Source organism: Choloepus didactylus, chromosome 10 (assembly GCF_015220235.1).
Source record: "Choloepus didactylus isolate mChoDid1 chromosome 10, mChoDid1.pri, whole genome shotgun sequence".
NCBI lineage: Eukaryota > Metazoa > Chordata > Mammalia > Pilosa > Megalonychidae > Choloepus > Choloepus didactylus.
The window spans coordinates 43,292,107-43,315,519 of NC_051316.1; the positions used below are offsets into that span (position 1 = coordinate 43,292,107).

Consider the following 23,413-nt stretch of genomic DNA (forward strand, 5'->3'; position numbering starts at 1 on the left):
AGCACCATATAAGCTCAGACAGGAGGAGCAAGCTTGCTACAGCCAAGAGGGACACTCTGAAGAACGCACTGAAACTGAGAGAGGAGCTTCAGCTTACAGACACATTTTGGAGATGACCTTTGAAAGCAGACTTTTGCTCTGGAGAAGCTAAGAGAGGACAAACACCCCAAGAGCAACTAAAAGTGACATTTTTGAGGAGCTGAAGCCCAGAGAGGAATGTCCTGGAAGAAAGCCATTTCAAAAGCAGAACTCCGGAGCAGACGCTGGCCACATGCCTTCCCAGCTAACAGAGGTTTTCCGGACACCATTGGCCATCCTCCAGTGAAGGTACCCGATTGCTGATGTGTTACCTTGGACATTTTATGGCCTTAAGACTGTAACTGTGTAGCCAAATAAACCCCCTTTTATAAAAGCCAATCCATTTCTGGTGTTTTGCATTCCAGCAGCATTAGCAAACTAGAACACAAGGTAACATTAAATTCAAGTTCATTAAATTTGTAGTTACTCATGAGTCTTTGTTATTACTTTTTTATAAAATAGGATTCAGGGGTATCCTAAGATAGAGGTCAAACAGGTTCTTTAAAAGAGCGATCCATTTATCGACACCCCTTTCCAGCATGAAGAAGTTAAAATAGTCATTGCCCAGATATGCCTGAAGATTGAGAGAATGATTAAATGAGAAGGGGGAAGTATAACTGTGAAATTAAGATTTAACAAATTATTATGACTACTAATTCATTAGATAGATATTTCTTTTTAGATTTAAGTATATTAGAATAGCTAGAAGGAAATACCAGAAATTGTTGAGCTGTAATCCAGTAGCCCTGATCTTTGATAATGATTGTAATAGCTATATGGAAAGAAAAAAAATTGGTTGCCCATGCTTGTATGGATCTACTTCTGGATGTTTTATTCTGTTTCACTGGTCTATATATCTATCTCTGACAATACTATACTGTTGTAGTTAACCTACCTTTATCGTAAGTCTTAAAATTGGGTAGAGTGCAATACTAAGGGTCAATAAGGGGAGGATAAGGGATATGGGATGTTTGGGGTTTTCTTTTTTACTTCTTTTTCTGGAGTAATTCAAATGTTCTAAAATTGATCATGGTGATAAATGCACAACTATGTGATGGGACTGTGAACCACTGATTGTTTACTTTGCTTGGACTGTATGGTGTGTGAATATATCTCAATAAAATTACACTTAAAAAAAGAGTGATCCTTTTAATGATAATCAAATACTTACCCTTTGATATGATTTATTTATCAAAAAATATGATCAGTATAAACCATGGACCAAAACAGCATGATAATTATGCCTGTAAATACTATCACAATTATAAGCAAGAATTTTGACATTGAGCTTAGGAAATGCTTTCAGGTTTTCTTTTGTTTTAAATAAATAAACTCCCTCTACCTAATGACTTTCTATTTTACAGGTTATGTGAGCAGTCTATGATATTATTGTCTCTTAAATATATGGTTCCCATCTCCACTGTTACTAATTTTGAAATACCTAGAACGTTTTTCTTCGGAACCTTTTAAAAAAAGTAATTTATATCATTTGATGCCCAAGAGTCCTCCAAGAAAGTCTATGCTTATGGAGACTTTTTAAAGATTTTGATCTACAAGGCTCTGCAGAAGTTTCAGTGATAATGCACCTCAGAAGTATCCTGATGTGTCTACACTTCCCACAGCCTAAATGCCCAAGTTCAAAATTGGGCCACATTGTACTCTAGACCATTTTATGAAACACTTAGCAACAACACTTAGCAACAACACTTGATCAATGATTTCTTGATTCTAAATTTCTATCTCTAACCTTTCTGTGATCTACTAGGTGGGCAGATGCTCCAAAGATAAATAATGACCATAATAAATAATAAATAATTCCTGACAAAAAGCTGGCCTTCCTCATTTGCATAATGTTTGGAGGGAAGGGAGCAAGACTAGGTGGGGGTGGACATGAGCAGTAAGGCTATTTGTGAAAAACAAAAGGAATCTATACCTCCCCCAAATGGGGGACCTAGTCAATGTTTCCAGTGAGATAAGTGAAACAGGACCCAAGGAATTTATCATAGTTGTTTCAAAGAATTGAGGCAACAGCTGGATCTTTCAATGACATATGTGGACACTACAGATAAAGCAAAACAGGGTAATGGAAACAGCCCTGGGCTTGAAATTAAGACTCTTAGGTTCTAGCCCTCAATCTTCTTCTAACTCTGTGCCCCTGATCACATCACCCAACCCCCTGAGATTCATTCATACATTCATGCAAAATGTTGTTGAATTGTATATTTTCTAAGATCTCTTCCAACTCTAATATTCCATAATGTCACAAATGGAAGAAAAAACATACAGTAGACAGATTTGGAGATAAGACTGGAACAGAGTAGAGGGGTTAAATCTAAGGGCAGGAGAGGGGATAGGTAAAGAGTGGCCACCTTTAATGTTCCACCATAGAAGAATAGCCCACAAAGCAGCAACTGTCAGGTTCTAAGCACATAAAAAGCATGCAGGGGGGAGGCGGGGCAAGATGGAGGACTGGTGAGCTGTAAGTTTTAGTTACTCCTCCAGGAAAGTAGGTAAAAAGCCAGGAACTGCGTGGACTGGACACCACAGAGCAATCTGTCTTTGGGCATAATTCATTCAACACTCATGAAAATGTCGAACTGCTGAGATCAGCGAAATCTGTAAGTTTTTGCGACCAGGGGACCCGCGCCCCTCCCTGCCAGGCTCAGTCCCGTGGGAGGAGGGGCTGTCAGCTCCGGGAAGGAGAAGGGAGAACTGCAGTGGTTGCTCTTATCGGAAACTCATTCTACTGAGCCAGACTCCAACCATAGATAGACTGAGACCAGACACCAGAGAATCTGAGAGCTGCCAGCCCAGCAGAGAAGAGACAGGCATAGAAAAAAAAAAAAATAACACGAAAAACTCCAAAATAAAAGCAGAGGATTTTTGGAGTTCTGGTGAACACAGAAAGGGGAAGGGCGGAGCTCAGGCCTTGAGGCGCATATGCAAATCCCGAAGAAAAGCTGATCTCTCTGCCCTGTGGACCTTTCCTTAATGGCCCTGGTTGCTTTGTCTATTAGCATTTCAATAACCCATTAGATCTCTGAGGAGGGCCCTTTTTTTTTTTTTTTTTTTTTTTAATCCTTTTTTCTTTTTCTAAAACAATTACTCTAAGAAGCCCAATATAGAAAGCTTCAAAGAATTGCAATTTGGGCAGGTCAAGTCAAGAGCAGAACTAAGACAGCTCTGAGACAAAAGGCAATAATCCACTGGCTGAGAAAATTCACTAAACACCACAACTTCCCAAGAAAAGGGGGGTGTCCGTTCACAGCCACCATCCTGGTGGACAGGAAACACTCCTGCCCATCGCCAGCCCCATAGCCCAGAGCTGCCCCAGACAACCCAGTGTGACGGAAGTGCTTCAAATAACAGGCACACACCACAAAACTGGGCGTGGACATTAGCCTTCCCTGCAACCTCAGCTGATTGTCCCAGAGCTGGGAAGGTGGAGCAGTGTGAATTAACAAAGCCCCATTCAGCCATCATTTCAGCAGACTGGGAGCCTCCCTACACAGCCCAGCAGCCCAGAACTGCCCTGGGGTGATGGCACTCACCTGTGACACAGCACAGTCATCCCTCAACAGAGGACCCGGGGTGCACAGCCTGGAAGAGGAGCCCACTTGCAAGTCTCAGGAGCCATACGCCAATACCAAAGACTTGTGGGTCAGTGGCAGAGACAAACTGTGGCAGGACTGAACTGAAGGATTAGACTATTGCAGCAGCTTTAAAACTCTAGGATCATCAGGGAGATTTGATTGTTAGGGCCACCCCCCCTCACCGACTGCCCAGAAACACGCCCCACATACAGGGCAGGCAACACCAACTACACACACAAGCTTGGTACACCAATTGGGCCCCACAAGACTCACTCCCCCACTCACCAAAAAGGCTAAGCAGGGGAGAACTGGCTCGTGGAGAACAGGTGGCTCGTGGACGCCACCTGCTGGTTAGTTAGAGAAAGTGTACTCCACGAAGCTGTAGATCTGATAAATTAGAGATAAGGACTTCAATAGGTCTACAAACCCTAAAAGAACACTATCAAGTTCAGCAAATGCCACGAGGCCAAAAACAACAGAAAATTATAAAGCATATGAAAAAACCAGACGATATGGATAACCCAAGCCCAAGCACCCAAATCAAAAGACCAGAAGAGACACAGCACCTAGAGCAGCTACTCAAAGAACTAAAGATGAACAATGAGACCATAGTACGGGATATGAAGGAAATCAAGAAGACTCTAGAAGAGCATAAAGAAGACATTGCAAGACTAAATAAAAAAATGGATGATCTTATGGAAATTAAAGAAACTGTTGACCAAATTAAAAAGATTCTGGACACTCATAGTACAAGACTAGAGGAAGTTGAACAACGAATCAGTGACCTGGAAGATGACAGAATGGAAAATGAAAGCATAAAAGAAAGAATGGGGAAAAAAATTGAAAAAATCGAAACGGACCTCAGGGATATGATAGATAACATGAAACGTCCAAATATAAGACTCATTGGTGTCCCAGAAGGGGAAGAAAAGGGTAAAGGTCTAGGAAGAGTATTCAAAGAAATTGTTGGGGAAAACTTCCCAAATCTTCAAAACAACATAAATACACAAATCATAAATGCTCAGCGAACTCCAAATAGAATAAATCCAAATAAACCCACTCCGAGACATATACTGATCACACTGTCAAACACAGAAGAGAAGGAGCAAGTTCTGAAAGCAGCAAGAGAAAAGCAATTCACCACATACAAAGGAAACAGCATAAGACTAAGTAGTGACTACTCAGCAGCCACCATGGAGGCGAGAAGGCAGTGGCACGATATATTTAAAATTCTGAATGAGAAAAATTTCCAGCCAAGAATACTTTATCCAGCAAAGCTCTCCTTCAAATTTGAGGGAGAGCTTAAATTTTTCACAGACAAACAAATGCTGAGAGAATTTGCTAACAAGAGACCTGCCCTACTGGAGATACTAAAGGGAGCCCTACAGACAGAGAAACAAAGACAGGACAGAGAGACTTGGAGAAAGGTTCAGTACTAAAGAGATTCGGTATGGGTACAATAAAGGATATTAATAGAGAGAGGGAAAAATATGGCAAACATAAACCAAAGGATAAGATGGCCAATTCAAGAAATGCCTTCACGGTTTTAACATTGAATGTAAATGGATTAAACTCCCCAATTAAAAGATACAGATTCGCAGAATGGATCAAAAAAAATGAACCATCAATATGTTGCATACAAGAGACTCATCTTAGACACAGGGACACAAAGAAACTGAAAGTGAAAGGATGGAAAAAAATATTTCATGCAAGCTACAGCCAAAAGAAAGCAGGTGTAGCAATATTAATCTCAGATAAACTAGACTTCAAATGCAGGGATGTTTTGAGAGACAAAGAAGGCCACTACATACTAATAAAAGGGGCAATTCAGCAAGAAGAAATAACAATCGTAAATGTCTATGGACCCAATCAAGGTGCCACAAAATACATGAGAGAAACACTGGCAAAACTAAAGGAAGCAATTGATGTTTCCACAATAATTGTGGGAGACTTCAACATATCACTCTCTCCTATAGATAGATCAACCAGACAGAAGACCAATAAGGAAATTGAAAACCTAAACAATCTGATAAATGAATTAGATTTAACAGACATATACAGGACATTACATCCCAAATCACCAGGATACACATACTTTTCTAGTGCTCATGGAACTTTCTCCAGAATAGATCATATGCTGGGACATAAAACAAGCCTCAATAAATTTAAAAAGATTGAAATTATTCAAAGCACATTCTCTGACCACAATGGAATACAATTAGAAGTCAATAACCATCAGAGACTTAGAAAATTCACAAATACCTGGAGGTTAAACAACACACTCCTAAACAATCAGTGGGTTAAAGAAGAAATAGCAAGAGAAATTGCTAAATATATAGAGACGAATGAAAATGAGAACACAACATACCAAAACCTATGGGATGCAGCAAAAGCAGTGCTAAGGGGGAAATTTATAGCACTAAACGCATATATTAAAAAGGAAGAAAGAGCCAAAATCAAAGAACTAATGGATCAACTGAAGAAGCTAGAAAATGAACAGCAAACCAATCCTAAACCAAGTACAAGAAAAGAAACAACAAAGATTAAAGCAGAAATAAATGACATAGAGAACAAAAAAACAATAGAGACGATAAATATCACCAAAAGTTGGTTCTTTGAGAAGATCAACAAGATTGACAAGCCCCTAGCTAGACTGACAAAATCAAAAAGAGAGAAGACCCATATAAACAAAATAATGAATGAAAAAGGTGACATAACTGCAGATCCTGAAGAAATTAAAAAAATTATAAGAGGATATTATGAACAACTGTATGGCAACAAACTGGATAATGTAGAAGAAATGGACAATTTCCTGGAAACATATGAACAACCTAGACTGAACAGAGAAGAAATAGAAGACCTCAACCAACCCATCACAAGCAAAGAGATCCAATCAGTCATCAAAAATCTTCCCACAAATAAATGCCCAGGGCCAGATGGCTTCACAGGGGAATTCTACCAAACTTTCCAGAAAGAACTGACACCAATCTTACTCAAACTCTTTCAAAACATTGAAAAAAATGGAAGACTACCTAACTCATTTTATGAAGCTAACATCAATCTAATACCAAAACCAGGCAAAGATGCTACAAAAAAGGAAAACTACCGGCCAATCTCCCTAATGAATATAGATGCAAAAATCCTCAACAAAATACTTGCAAATCGAATCCAAAGACACATTAAAAAAATCATACACCATGACCAAGTGGGGTTCATTCCAGGCATGCAAGGATGGTTCAACATAAGAAAAACAATCAATGTATTACAACACATTAAAAACTCGAAAGGGAAAAATCAATTGATCATCTCAATAGATGCTGAAAAAGCATTTGACAAAATCCAACATCCGTTTTTGATAAAAACACTTCAAAAGGTAGGAATTGAAGGAAACTTCCTCAACATGATAAAGAGCATATATGAAAAACCCACAGCCAGCATAGTACTCAATGGTGAGAGACTGAAAGCCTTCCCTCTAAGATCAGGAACAAGACAAGGATGCCCGCTGTCACCACTGTTATTCAACATTGTGCTGGAAGTGCTAGCCAGGGCAATCCGGCAAGACAAAGAAATAAAAGGCATCCAAATTGGAAAAGAAGAAGTAAAACTGTCATTGTTTGCAGATGATATGATCTTATATCTAGAAAACCCTGAGAAATCAACGATACACCTACTAGAGCTAATAAACAAATTTAGCAAAGTAGCGGGATACAAGATTAATGCACATAAGTCAGTAATGTTTCTATATGCTAGAAATGAACAAACTGAAGAGACACTCAAGAAAAAGATACCATTTTCAATAGCAACTAAAAAAATCAAGTACCTAGGAATAAACTTAACCAAAGATGTAAAAGACCTATACAAAGAAAACTACATAACTCTACTAAAAGAAATAGAAGGGGACCTTAAAAGATGGAAAAATATTCCATGTTCATGGATAGGAAGGCTAAATGTCATTAAGATGTCAATTCTACCCAAACTCATCTACAGATTCAATGCAATCCCAATCAAAATTCCAACAACCTACTTTGCAGACTTGGAAAAGCTAGTTATCAAATTTATTTGGAAAGGGAAGATGCCTCGAATTGCTAAAGACACTCTAAAAAAGAAAAACGAAGTGGGAGGACTTATACTCCCTGACTTTGAAGCTTATTATAAAGCCACAGTTGCCAAAACAGCATGGTACTGGCACAAAGATGGATATATAGATCAATGGAATCAAATTGAGAATTCAGAGATAGACCCTCAGATCTATGGCCGACTGATGTTTGATAAGGCCCCCAAAGTCACTGAACTGAGTCATAATGGTCTTTTCAACAAATGGGGCTGGGAGAGTTGGATATCCATATCCAAAAGAATGAAAGAGGACCCCTACCTCACCCCCTACACAAAAATTAACTCAAAATGGACCAAAGATCTCAATATAAAAGAAAGTACCATAAAACTCCTAGAAGATAATGTAGGAAAACATCTTCAAGACCTTGTATTAGGCGGCCACTTCCTAGACTTTACACCCAAAGCACAAGCAACAAAAGAGAAAATAGATAAATGGGAACTCCTCAAGCTTAGAAGTTTCTGCACCTCAAAGGAATTTCTCAAAAAGGTAAAGAGGCAGCCAACTCAATGGGAAAAAATTTTTGGAAACCATGTATCTGACAAAAGACTGATATCTTGCATATACAAAGAAATCCTACAACTCAATGACAATAGTACAGACAGCCCAATTATAAAATGGGCAAAAGATATGAAAAGACAGTTCTCTGAAGAGGAAATACAAATGGCCAAGAAACACATGAAAAAATGTTCAGCTTCACTAGCTATTAGAGAGATGCAAATTAAGACCACAAGGAGATACCATCTAACACCGGTTAGAATGGCTGCCATTAAACAAACAGGAAACTACAAATGCTGGAGGGGATGTGGAGAAATTGGAACTCTTATTCATTGTTGGTGGGACTGTATAATGGTTCAGCCACTCTGGAAGTTAGTCTGGCAGTTCCTTAGAAAACTAGATATAGAGCTACCATTCGATCCAGCGATTGCACTTCTCGGTATATACCCGGAAGATCGGAAAGCAGTGACACAAACAGATATCTGCACGCCAATGTTCATAGCAGCATTATTCACAATTGCCAAGAGATGGAAACAACCCAAATGTCCTTCAACAGATAAGTGGATAAATAAAATGTGGTATATACACACGATGGAATACTACGCAGCAGTAAGAAGGAACAATCTCGTGAAACATATGACAACATGGATGAACCTTGAAGACATAATGCTGAGCGAAATAAGCCAGGCACAAAAAGAGAAATATTATATGCTACCACTAATGTGAACTTTGAAAAATGTAAAACAAATGGTTTATAATGTAGAATGTAGGGGAACTAGCAGTAGAGAGCAATTAAGGAAGGGGGAACAATAATCCAAGAAGAACAGATAAGCTATTTAACGTTCTGGGGATGCCCAGAAATGACTATGGTCTGTTAATTTCTGATGGATATAGTAGGAACAAGTTCACAGAAATGTTGCTATATTATGTAACTTTCTTGGGGTAAAGTAGGAACATGTTGGAAGTTAAGCAGTTATTTTAGGTTAGTTGTCTTTTTCTTACTCCCTTGTTATGGTCTCTTTAAAATGTTCTTTTATTGTATGTTTGTTTTCTTTTTAACTTTTTTTTCATACAGTTGATTTAAAAAAGAAGGGAAAGTTAAAAAAAAAAAAAAGAAAAGAAAAACAAGGAAAAAAAAAAAGATGTAGTGCCCCCTTGAGGAGCCTGTGGAGAATGCAGGGGTATTCGCCTACCCCACCTCGATGGTTGCTAACATGACCACAGACATAGGGGACTGGTGGTTGGATGGGTTGAGCCCTCTACCATAAGTTTTACCCTTGGGAAGACGGTTGCTGCAAAGGAGAGGCTAGGCCTCCCTATATTTGTGCCTAAGAGTCTCCTCCTGAATGCCTCTTTGTTGCTCAGATGTGGCCCTCTCTCTCTGGCTAAGCCAACTTGAAAGGTGAAATCACTGCCCTCCCCCCTACGTGGGATCAGACACCCAGGGGAGTGAATCTCCCTGGCAACGTGGAATATGACTCCCGGGGAGGAATGTAGACCCGGCATCGTGGGATGGAGAACATCTTCTTGACCAAAAGGGGGATGTGAAAGGAAATGAAATAAGCTTCAGTGGCAGAGAGATTCTAAAACGAGCCGAGAGATCACTCTGGTGGGCACTCTTACGCACACTTTAGACAACCTTTTTTAGGTTCTAAAGAATTGGGGTAGCTGGTGGTGGATACCTGAAACTATTAAACTACAACCCAGAACCCATGAATCTCAAAGACAGTTGTATAAAAATGTAGCTTATGAGGGGTGACAATGGGATTGGGAAAGCCATAAGGACCAAACTCCACTTTGTCTAGTTTATGGATGGATGTGTAGAAAAGTAGGGGAAGGAAACAAACAGACAAAGGTACCCAGTGTTCTTTTTTACTTCAATTGCTCTTTTTCACTCTAATTATTATTCTTGTTATTTTTGTGTGTGTGCTAATGAAGGTGTCAGGGATTGATTTAGGTGATGAATGTACAACTATGTAATGGTACTGTAAACAATCGAAAGTACAATTTGTTTTGTATGACTGCGTGGTATGTGTATATATCTCAATAAAATGATTATTAAAAAAAAAAAAAAAAAAAGCATGCAGGGACGAACTTCATTTTTTTCCCACCACCCAAGGGTGTCAGGATCTTGCTGCGCAAATTCCTGGGATCGCTTCACAGCCCAAAAGATGAGGTATCCACTCCCACCAAGCGTTAGAAACACGAAGAAGTTAGCAAGAAACCTCAGGAATCTGATCAAGTGGACGTTTTCTTCTACTTGGGCCGCTCTTTCTTCTATTATAGCTTCCTGTACCCAGGCAAAACATAAAAAAAAAAGAATATCTGAGCTATAAAGAGTATCATGATCTCAGGATAATTTTTGCAAACATCAGAATGTAAGGAATGAAAATATAAAGTAAATCTGATTCCATAAACCAGGTGAATTTTCCCATCAAATGATGACAAGTGAAAGAAGGAATAATTACTGCAGATAAACTCAGATTTATCTAGTAACGAGAATATTCTTCATTCTAAAAGGCATTCTTTTCCAAACAGCTTTAAAAACAAAAGAAAAGAAAAAACTACAAAATAATACTTGAGAGTCATTTTAAAGATTGAGCTAACTTTTCCTGTAAATAATTAGCAAGCATTGTTCTATTATTTAAAATTTCTGATTCTTATTACTAATGGTCTCATGTTTTTCAAAACAATGCCATTACTTTATTACCCAAATTTAGAGAAGAAAAGTACGAGAGGGATAATAGTGCTATTCTAAGTAATCAAATATTTTCCAGTTTCAGAACCCTGCCCAGATCCTGGTAGGAAGAAATGGGGAGTTAACCTTTCTTTTAATTGTCAAGATACTTCATTAGCAAGACCATCAGGAATGCCCCCAACTTAGCTTTTAAGAATACAAGAAAAGACTTTCGAAGTTTGTATCTTTACCTTAAAGTTCATCGTAATAGAATTAAATTTGTTGTCGGCTGTTTCAGGATTGCCGATCAGGTAATCCCAGCTCGTGAACACTTTCCAGCTGAAGTTGAAAGTGTTGTCATCACCACCCCCATCATCACCAATATTTTTGGTCATCCTGTAAGAACAGGAGTTTAAGCCAGCATCCAGAACACACACATACAAGGTGAGGTTGGGGAGGCTGGGAGGGAATGGCAATGCACCATAATTATAGATAATTTGAAGAAACAATATCTAAAAAACATGTATGTTCTAACAAGTTTGTTCCAATAAACAGGAAGTAGTTTATTTTTAAATTTTTTATGTGTTATTTTTTTTTTTGTCGTTTGTTCTGATTTTTTTAAACAGTTCTTTTTCCAAGGCTTCAAAATTATAAGACTACTAAGCACTGAGGATTTTAACAAACAAATATAACAACAAAACAAAAATACATATTCTTATTTGTTTTCTTAAAATGAGAAATTAATGTCATATAATTAGTTCTTAACCTTGTGTGGGATAAGGTTCTCTTAAAGATCTGATGAAAGTATTAAGTTCCTCCCCAGGAAAAACAAAAATGCATAGACATTTATATTGTTCCACGCACCAGTCGTTGGTTCCCAGACCCCCTGAAGCCTACTAATGGACTAACCCAGGTCAACAAACTCCTGCATAGGTTTTAATTTCCCCTAGAATCTCTTCACAAAGAGTGATTACAGGGGATGCCTTAAATGTCTCCCTATTCTACATCTGTTGACCAAAAATCAAAATTTGCCAAGTAGATACACGTGTTCTAATCAGTGATTTAAAAAAAAATTTTTTTTTTTTGCTTGGAGAATTTAAAATGCATTTACTTACAGGTTTATTTCAGGGGGTAGAGATCCATGTTCCATTTACTCTGCTTTTTCCCCCTTTTACTATAAATAGCAAAATTGAAATATATGACATTATAAAATGGTGCCATACTTTTAAAAAAATAGTATAGTGATATGAAACCAAAAAAGAAAGGAACACAATGACATATAGCTGACATAGGTTTGGCAGAAATCTCTAAGGTCATCTAAATTCCCCCACCATTAGTCTCACTCATTATGGAGGCTTATATATTTAACACGGACTAAAAAGTTATGAGAAATAACTAAAAATAATAATCCCTTGCATCGATCTACAATGTTACCCTTTGTGAGTGGTGTTCATGGGCATTCTCATTTTTGTTCTCCTCAAAAACTTAGCAAGGAATCAAGACAGTTATGCTACTTTTACAGATGAGGAGACTGAGGCAGGAAGTGATTTGCTGGACATTATCCAGTAGTAAATGACAGAAAGGATAGAGGCTCAGGTTTTCAGACTTCCACTCCAGTGCTCAATCTAGGACACTACGGGATGTGGTGAACCACGTAAAATGCCTGTTATGGTGTTCGTAAAGGGTTGAAATCAGACATTTCATAGGTTTTAACTTAGAGAGAAAATTACTTATTTAATTAATACACCACCACCCATTTTTGCACAGTCACTTCATAAGGGGCGGGGTCTAAAGTAAAAATGGCCATTTGACGGTAAGTTTTGAATGGAGTGTTATCACAAGCAAAGTTTTGTGTAAACGAAGACAGCCTCCAGGAAAAGGGGCCCTGTCTGGAGGAGCAAACTGGGAACACATTGCAAGTGGGAACTGCCATGAAAGGGAGTGGAGCACTGAATGGAACTGGGAAAGTGCTGAAGACAAATTGCTCATAACACATTTTTGCCAAGTGATGGCCCCGATAAGCTATAAAATGCTCCCTATGCAGCACTACCCTTTATCTATAGAAAAATTATATACTGTACTTATGAAAATTCTTCCTTTTCCAAGGGGACTGAAGTTTTGAACTGCAATATCTATGAGAAGCAATATCAACTTAAATATATTTTGGCAGGGAGGGATGTTAGGGAGGGGGGTCAATTGCAGGATTTATGCCTTTGCCTAAGGTTTTTATACAGAATTTCTCACCTTGCACCACAAGTTTGCAGCTCTGTTTACACAATGGGGTCGTTTGGTCAATTTATGGATGCATGTAGAGGTTTTTAAAAAATCAAATAGATGCTTCCATAAATTCTAAGCCACAAGGTCACCATAATGCAACCTCTGCTAACACAGAAGTCAGGAAGAGGAAAGGATTGAGAGGGAGGTTAATAAACTTTTCCCTAGAAGCTCAGAAGATAATACCACTCCACAAAGAAAAGAAAATTATAACAAGGAGTATACTGAATAGCATGAATTACATTCTTGAGAAAGAAGAAACTATAGTAAATATTTTACTGCAATGGATAACACTCACAAAATATAAATTCACAGTATACAGGCAACAACCCACTGGTTGTTGCTTTGTTTCCTGTCTGTTTCCCCACCTGAGCACATGGGAATAGGGACTTCATGTCGCTCACCACTGAATCTCCAGACACTGAATAGCTCCCTAGATTGCCCATAGTAGGTGCTCAATAATAATTAAATGAATGAATAAATAAATGAATTGTCATTCTGGAAGTAAACTTAGCCTTGGCAAGAGCCTCACCAAATAAATACATATAACAACTATAGCTTCACACATGGTACAATACATATCATATGTGCAATGCTATCACTACTCAGTTCTGTCCTTATCATTATGATAGGTTTTGATGAGATCATCTCACTTCGTAAATGGTTGCAATTCATCCTGGACCAATGTTAAACCTAGTCCGTGCTTGAAAGATGAGAATTTTTTCACACTGAATTTCATAATCTTAGATGCAGTTCATTAAGCAGTAATACGAAATGGAACACCAGAATATGGTGCTTTTAAATCTGTCATACCTCATTGCTTTTCTGCTGACAGCAGAAAATCCTGACCTTTTTTTAAACAAGGTCAACCATAGTTTGAGGAAGAATAGACAATCATATGCTTTATGGAATCTGCCAGGACTTCCTGCCCTGTAGGCCAGTCCCACTTAACCTTCCAGAGCCTGCAATAACATCTGAAATCCATCATTAGAGACTTCAAACACTGGCATCCCCAGTGAGTATATCTCTGAGAAGTAAATTATTAGTCCATAGTCTATGAGGGATTTTATTCTGATTGCTTTTACTGGAGACAGGTAGCTAGGAGAGATTCTTGCAGCAAAGGAAAGTTTAATTGAGAGGAAGAAAGAGAGGACAATTTTGAAGATAAGATCTTAGGCAAGGATTTCAAGAAACATGGAAGACTTTTAGGCAGAATTAGGAAGATAACAGTTATACGGGCCAGTGTGTACAAAAGAAGTGAAGAAAATGCAGACAGAGCACTGAAACTCAAGGTAGAAAGGACAAAAATAATTTTTGTTTATTTAGAAACGTTGCATGAAGTTGGCCATGATATTAATGTAAGCTGGCAATAAACATGTCTTATCAAAGACATTGTTTTGATTGTTTTACTTTTTTTTAATAAAATTTTTGACCACAGAAATTACACAGAGACCATAAAACTCCAAAGGAATTTGGCAACAGACAAGGAACAACTTTTTAATACAGAATTAAAGAAACCAGCCAGATCAAGGTAGAAGCAGGTCTTGTCCTCATTACGATAGATGTAGCCTCATCAGAGTTTAGGGGAAATATCCTGGAAGGAAGGAAGGAAAGACCTAAAACTTGGGTGACCAACCATCCTGGTTTGCCAGGGACTGAAGGGATTTCCAAGATTCCAGCCTTTCAGTACTAAAAAAGGGAACGTTCTGGGCCAACCAAGATAGTCACCCTATCAAAATCCCCAAAGGACTCTTTTGGGTTTTATCTCATTTTACCTTTCAATTTCTGTTAGGTAATTTAAAAAATAGGTATTTGCCCCATTTTGTAGATAAAGATGCTGAGGCAAATGGTATGGGCAAGATGACAAAGTCAATCAGTAGCCTAGTTGATTTTAGAACTCAGACCTCCTTCTACTCAATGAGTGACCCATCCCTTAAATTCACCCATGTCTTTTTCCCACAGTGTATTTCACTGGGGTAGGGGTAGAGAGATGGTAAATGATTCTGCATAGTCATTTAGAAAATACTTTTTCTACCAAACATTGTCCCCAGGTCTGGGGCTGAGGGTGAGTGTGAGGTCATGTATTGTTTTGGGGTTGTCTTGATATACAGGCCAATGAGTGGAAGACATTTGCCAATCAGGTAAGGAGTGATCAGAGACCCACGCCAGAGGGAGGGGCCAGAGCCAGGTTAGTTGACATAACGTGAATAACTTCAAGGGAGAAAATATGGCGTTGATTGGTGCCTTGCAACCAACCTAAATGACATCCTTGAATGAATTCAAAATAAGCCACCACTTCCTCTAGAGGTGTGCTGTTCAGTGATCACTGAACGCTTATTAAATGGATCGCTCAAATTGAGATTGCTAAAAGTGTAAATACACACCAAATTTCAAAGACAATACCAAAAAAAAAAAAAAAACATTTCCATAGAAATTTTTATATTGATTATACGTTGAAATGATAATGCTTTTTATATATTGGGATGAATAAAATATATCAAAATTAACTTTGTTTCTTTTTTATTTTTTTAAATGATGGAAAATGTTAAATTATTTATGTGGCTTGCCTTATACCTCTTTGGCACAATGCTGCTCTAGATACTTTAAATCCATCTGCCATAAAATTGCTCTAATAAGTATACAAATCTATTGATGTACAACTGCATAACCATATGTGCTTGCCCTGCCTTTGGGGCTATCACATGGTCTCAACAAAGCCTATGAATTATGACTAATAGAATGGTCAACTGTTGTCAAGCACTTACCACATGCTAGGGATACTGTAAGTGCTTTGTATGTATTAACTCATTTAGTACTCACAACCAGGAGAATAAAGCAGTTGAGCAATTCATCAAGGGTCATGTAAGTTTGCAGCAGAGCTGGGATTTGAACCCAGGCAGAAAGGCTCAACAGCCTTTGCTGTTTACCATTAGGGCGCACTGCCTCTGTAGTCACTGAGCAACGGGACCTACAAAACATATTTTTCCCCAGTGACCAGAAAGACTAAGAGACCAACACAGAAGTGGTGTTCACAAGGCCTCAGTAGTGTAAATGGTACGCTTAATTAGCCCAGCAAAATCAATATGGTCAGAAGACTAGAAAATACCTTAGATTTTGGCATATGGTAGTATTGTATCAGAGGAACAGTTACCTTATATTTGGGCCTCTGACTCCACTTGGACACACAGATAAATAGCATGGATATGTGGTCTCAATTAAGGTTTTTTTCAAATCCTGAAAGGGCTTAAAAACTACATATGACAGTTATCTCTGAGGGAACAAGTCAGTCTGTCAGGGGCAGCACACACAGCATGGCTCAGACTCCTGCAGAGAGCTCCAGCTTAGAGAGGCTGTATACTTTATCCCTTTTGGACCTTGGCAGAGGGACTTCTCTATAATGGGACAAAGGCTGCCACATTGTGCATAGTGACAAAAAAAAAAAAAAAAAAAAAAAAAAAGAGTGGGGTCTTTAATTGAGATGTCTCAAATCTTCTACTAAACTAGTTCAGAAAATTGGCTAAAGGATGGATTATTCATAGTTCCAAAATATCTGTGCTAGGTTTCTGCAGTGTCTTTAAGTGAGGTATTACACATATATTTCAGGCAAGAGAAAAAAACGAACTGCAGTTTAGTTTCATCAATTCTCCAATGAAATCTTTCCCCCATGCTCTAATAAATCCTTTTCCAAGACAAACCATGATTATATAGTTGATCATGATGCTCTCATTGGGGGGCATTCTTTCTTTGCTGTCATTCCCAGCCAAAGTTTTTTGGATGAGTGGTTATTCTGGTTCTTAAAAAATGAGCAGAGAACAATAGATTCTGCCTATTGAGCTGATTCTGCAAGTCACAAACCTCTCTGCACATAAAAAGAAAGGTCAGCAACTATTTCCCTAGCTTAACATTCATTCACACCTTGAAGTATAAAAAGGCATGTATTTTAATATGCTCAAACACAGGAGAGGCATGCAATCATCACCCGACCCAGTGAGATGACGTTCAGCTCTTTTGTTTTGAGTATGTAACAGTCAGTCATTAGTGTTGGTGTTAAAACTAATTTCATCTCTTACAGGCCTTTCATTCCCTTGACATAAAATAGCAACAGAATTATATCTGATTCTCGAATTAATTCCCTGGTTCGATTCCAGAAACCATTGTTTACTTCCCAAAAGAAAAATTAAACTTACGCTTTGAGGACAACCACAAAGCTGTATCCAATGCACATAATCCCCACCAAAAAATAGGAGAGCGGCATCCTGAAATTCATCCATCCAATTGTTCGTCTATTGTCGTAATAGCCATAAAAGAGGACAGAATATTGCGCCAAACCCTAAAATCCAACAACAAAGCCACTTAGCAGATACTGTGAAGAACAACTCAAAGTAAAAGATATTAAGAGGAATAACAAAATAATGTTAATTTTCAAACTTTGGTGACGGCTCTGACATGAGCCCTATTGTTTTGCTCCAGAGAGTGAATGTTTCAGCTGCCGCATTGATTGGCAGTTTTTTGGTTTATTCAAAATTCAACGACTTCTAAATAGACCATATTTTTAACCAAATATAGGCTCGCTCAGCTGTGGATCCATTACCGCAAAATGTCCATGTATTTAAACATCAAAACACACTTCATGGTGTCATTCGATTTACAATTTTAAGAGCTGCTTAATATTGGGGGAAGGCTCTGAAACATGTTTCCTCAAAGAGCTTTGGCAGGTTTCCACTTCCAGTCACCTGAGCCATGATTAGATCAGTTCTCCTTAAACCACAGAGGCTGAGTCTCTGCACGTACTTAGCAAAAATGATAAGCACATGAAACCCATCTATACAACCTTCTATTCATCAAGACTATTATAATGTTCTCCCATAACAAGCATGTCATTTATACACTAAGGGCTCTTTCCTAAAAGTTATATGCGAGGGTTGGAATTACCATCTCCCAAAGCCACCTAAATAGCCTCTCTTTCTCTGCAGAATGTTGGCTTATTCTGATGTTGAATAATATATTCCTACATAGTATTCTTCATCTTTCTCTCATTCACTGTGTCTTTCACACTCAGCATTATTTCCACATTACTATATATCTACTCTGAGCTTCTCTCTGATTTTCTTTCTTTAAATTACAATGCTTTCTAAGGTGAGAAGGTAATTTGACAATCTGGTACTTCCTCCTGGGATCAAGTTACTCTTACATCTGAGAAAGTCCAACTGGTTGTCTTTAATTTCATTAATACCAACCCAGGGTCTTTGAAGCCCAGCGGGGAGAAGAAGGTGGAGAGAGGAAGTAGAAGCAGCAGGAGGAGAAAATACAATGGATGCTAATCCCAGAGGAAGAAGTAAGAGAAGTGTCTTAAAACATAGTCCTTAACAAAGATCATGCCTACCTCAATTCAGAGCCCAAAGGAGATCTGGAAAAACTATTGCTTTCAATTTGGGGGGAAATTTTATTTTTAATATTCTGTAAGAATTACCAGGAAAAATCTCAGAGGAGCTCATGGGCTTAACTTGGGAGAGGGGGAGAAGTACTTTATCGGAAGAACAGATATCTTGTATTTGGGTCTCTGATTCCACTTGGACAGGCAGATAAATATTTTGGATGTGTGGCTTCAATTAAAGTAAGTGCTTTGCTTCCCTGCACCATACCAGCCTGCATTTGAATTTTTGGGCTCAAGAAAAAAAAAACAACCCAAAAGAAAATTTGGGGTTAAACAATAAGTAGAAACCTCAAATGGGGGAGCAGGTGTATCCAAGATAAGACACAAATAGATAACTTGGCCAGCTGCCCAAGACTCAGAAATCACCCCAAGGCAAAGATGCTTCAGCAGGATTTCTCAACACCTAGGTCAACGACATCTTCTTGTTCATATTCATCTAGTTCAGGTCTCCACTTCCTCCCATATGTTTTAAATCCATACTCCTTCTAGCCTGTCCTGAATCTTCAGCTGGTCCACCTGTAGCACAGTTCTTTTGACTGATTTAAAGGTTAAATCCTGAACTACTCTTGCCTATAGGTGCAGCACACATTGTTTTTCCTGATAATTGATCCCTACCTCATTTCCTTGCCACAACCTTGATACTTGGTGATAATTGGTGTAATAATATCAATTGATAAATGTTGTTGCTCATTTAGCATTTGCCAAATACCTTATCTCAGAATCCTCACAAGAAAACTATGAACTTGCTACTACTGTGTTCTGCCCTTGCAGTGGGAATCCTGTCCATGTCTGGGCTGCTGGGTAGCTAGTTCTGGCTTTAAAGCCCACTTTGCCCATAGAGAGATGCCACATTCTTTAATATTAGCTTCAACAGTAATAAAGGTGACGTGTTGACCTCCAACTATTTTATTCTTTGTCTTATATCTGGTTGGCTCACAACCTCGTTGGGTAAGAGAGGGAGTGTTATTTACCATTACTGCCCTACAAAGATCCAATATCCACTATTTTTTAGACCTACTTTATAGGTGACTAAAGTGAGCCTTCAAGAGGTTGAGTAACTTGTCCAAGTCTACATAGTAAATGACAGAGTCTGAACTTGAACTGGCTCTGTCTAATTCAAATCCATATACTTGACCACTGTGCTATACTGCTTCTCCCAGGCTCTCTTCTGCCTCCCAGCCCTTGTATCATGATAGCTCTATACTTACTCAATAAAGCAAAGAAATGAGAAACCCTACTAATCCAATATGGACTTCTGACCTATATCCGTAGATTGGTCCCTGGTGGTACCAGGGCCTCTTGGAAAGGACCCTGGACACCTCTTTTGAAAAGATTTCTGAGGGCCTAATGTCCACATCTATAAATATTACAACCTGACATCTTTGTCTAATTCATCACGACAGTATTAGGATTAAAAATCACCCCCAAAATAACATGAAAGGAGAAAGTAGATATAGAACAAGCATCTGGTGAGCTTGTTAGTTTAGCACAATAGCTACTGGGGGCAGCCAGCTCATCTGGTGTATGTACCATTCAACATATGTTCATGGCTGGCATCTCATAAATATTAAATCACAACCAAAGAAGGGTAAGGGTCCTGTTTTTCCTGATTATTTAAAAAAAAGTTTCTTTAGTTTGCCTCTTTATTACATACGCAGTTAAATGTTTAAATGAAAGAGGTATGACTGAAGAGTAAACTTTGTAAAAGGTTTATCAAATCCACCATAGTAGTACATTGCAGGGTGGCTTTAAACACAAGTTGGAAGGGCTTAATAAAGGAACACCCCTCTTCTCCCGCCCGGTGGGCACACCATACTCCAAACATCTTTTCCTTTCCCTTAAAACTACAACAGCAGACATGTGGCAGTAACTAAAATAGCAATGACTCCTAGCCTAGCCAAGGTTCTATTCAGTTTCCATGTCACTGCATGCTGCTCTCCCTGTGGGAGCACTCTCCCACCCCAATGTCTGTGACAGAGAAACCACAGCTAGAGCCAAGTTTCAACAGAGCACAGAAAATTCCTGTCCAATTCTGGGGTCCCAGGCTATTAAGACTCATTTCTGTTAGAAGGCTGCAGCTGGTCTGGTTCAAAGTCACTGACATATCAGGAGTCAAGAATATTTTGATTATCTAGGCACCTGGAGTCAATTCATGTATGTATTAATCTAACATTTACCAAGAACTTACTATTTACCAAGTACTAAACATAGATGGAGAAGGAGACTGGATTATAGAGGTCCCTGAAAAAAGTTCTATGTGAAAAATGTCCCCTTCACCAGTGTTTGTGGCCTGAAATTATATTAGAACTCCATCCCTTTGGTGCTGTTCATGACTATAAGTAAATACTCACCGGAAAAGACAACACTATCCCCAAGATGGTGAATGAGTTTCATTACCCTTAGCAATACTACTTAACTTGCAGTAACTGTCAGACCACTATTTGGAACAAGATAAAAGATCAGCAAGTAAAAAGTGGTGGGAAAAGGAGACATAATGGATGAAGAATGCCTGCCAATGGTATGCGAAGGAGAAGTGGTACCAAATATGTCAGAGCTATATTTTTATTTTCCTCTGAGCTGCTATCAGTCATTTACACCTTCGTGTAGATGAGAGATAGGGAATGATATCACTTAATATGTGATAGAGTGGGGCTGAGGAGAGAAATAAGGAGTGGAAAGGCTAATGACACCAAAAACAAACCTCAACTAACTTCACAAGGACAGCAGACCTGCCTGGCACCAATGCATGCTGAGACCCAGCCCACAGCTCCCCCAACCAGACCCACCAGGCTCCTACCTAATGCTTTCCTTACCTCTAAGTTTCCTTTTCCTTTGCTACAACCCAGATCGAGAGACAGGAAACAGATGCCATATGGTTCTTAGTTGGGGAGTGTTTAGATTACAAGGAGGAAATAGACCTGAGTAAAGTACTGTAGACACTGAACTCTGGGAGAAGAGTTGACTCCCAAAAAGGCTATGAAGAGGACTGTTTGGGTGTCCATCCACCTACCAGTGCCCTTGTCCAGGTGGGAATGTTTCTGCTGCCCACCCCCAGCTTTACAGCCACTGTGTTCTCACCATCAAGGCTCTCTCTTCCTGTTTTCCTGTCCCTTCAAGAAATGGGTATTTTCATGAGCTTAGTTACCCTGAATGGGCATTTAAAGAAAGAGACATTTATTAAGCATGTACAGGTTCCCAGACATTATGCTAATACTTTATACAAATAATTTCTTTTGTTTTTCACACCACCCTGCCACATAATACTGCCATTTTACTCATGACAAAAGGCTCAAAGTGGTTATCTAATGTCTCACAGGTAGAACATGGCAGGATTCAAACCTGCCATCTGAGTCCCAAAACTGGCTATTTCCATTATCCTGCACTGCCTTTTTAAATTATGCATGTTTCCATAAGGAGTAACTACATTTTCCTTTGTGCCATGGCCCACAACTGACACTAATGGTGGGAATCCTTATGCCCAAAACCCATTGCAAATTTTGCTCCACTGGAATATCCTACAAGAAACTCAAACTCAGTACATTTTAAAAAATAGCCTCCAAATTCCCAAAACTGCTTATTCCACCTATCTCGGAGAATGGCACCACCATCCCATCCAGTACCCTCAGGTGGGAAAAAGAAATGCTGTTTAATGTGTCCCCTCAGAAAACTTCAATACTGAACTCTCCCTGCAATATGCCACCATGTACCTAGAACATATACCCATCGAGATTGCCACATATTATGACAATTGTTTGTTTAGATATCCAGTTAGACCATGAGGTCCCTCTGGGCAGGGAATCTGTATTATTTTATTTGCCTTTGTACTCCCAGCATCTGACCTTCACTTTATGTTTATAGAATGGCTGACTGAACAAAGAAATTGCTTCTGATGGTCATTTAGCAATCCTCAGATTATCATTGCACTGATATCTGCTACCCATTTTAATAAAACAGAGTAAATCATTCAAGACAGTAACATGACAAAAATTATCTTATGTTGGGATTTTATGAATGCAAACACGAAAAAAGTGTTTGAGAGACACTAAAGCTGGCAAAACTCTAAATTTTTTTGGTGGTCTGATGGCCAAAATAGGCAATCTCAGTGCTAGAAAATGAGCTGCTATGCAAAATTTCTTCCCACAAAAGAAAAATGGCCGTCTTTTGTTTCACATGGTGGAGTTTAAAGTATTATATCCTGGAGTTTTGTAGGTCAGTTGACTCCTGAACTTGTAAATCTGCCTACTAGTTCTCTAAAGCAATGAAGAATGAGGCTTTGTTAATTCACACACAAAATGAGAAATGTATTGGCATCTAGACACAACCTGTACTGGGAACGACCTTAGTAATATCTATTTAAAAATGAGTTTTTTAACAAAAAATAATGTAGAGAAAATATTGAGACTACTTTGGAAAATGAATTGAATTCAGGAACTTTCAATCCCATATGAGCAACATACATTTTATTTCAGATACTTAAGGTTAGCAAATATAATTCATTTCAAGTACAATTTATGAGCAAATGATGTCCACTGGAGATATATGATGCTAGCATGTATGATAGCGTTTTTACTAAGTTGTGTTCAAGCATTTGCAAATTTAAATGAATCCATTTGTCTGTGATGCATAAGACTTGTATGATTTGGCATTGTTTGTCTGTATTATGAAATATAATCAATAGGTTTTGAGGTTCTAATCCCACTCAATGGTTCAGCCTTTGATTCATTAGGTTGACAGTGAATGTTTAGATA

General features: G+C 38.6%; 1 protein-coding gene across 1 annotated transcript in view; it reads right to left on the reverse strand.

The window, feature by feature from the left end:
- The window catches only part of TMC1 (transmembrane channel like 1), a 152,383-nt gene that overhangs the window by 35,210 nt on the left and 93,760 nt on the right, over positions 1 to 23,413 (reverse strand). Inside the window, exons 9-11 of the mRNA XM_037850748.1 lie at positions 17,419 to 17,561; positions 11,209 to 11,353; positions 10,376 to 10,570 (exon numbers count right to left, since the gene is read on the reverse strand). Of these exons, the coding sequence (XP_037706676.1) occupies positions 10,376 to 10,570; positions 11,209 to 11,353; positions 17,419 to 17,561 (483 nt within the window). The remainder of the gene's footprint in view (positions 1 to 10,375; positions 10,571 to 11,208; positions 11,354 to 17,418; positions 17,562 to 23,413) is intronic.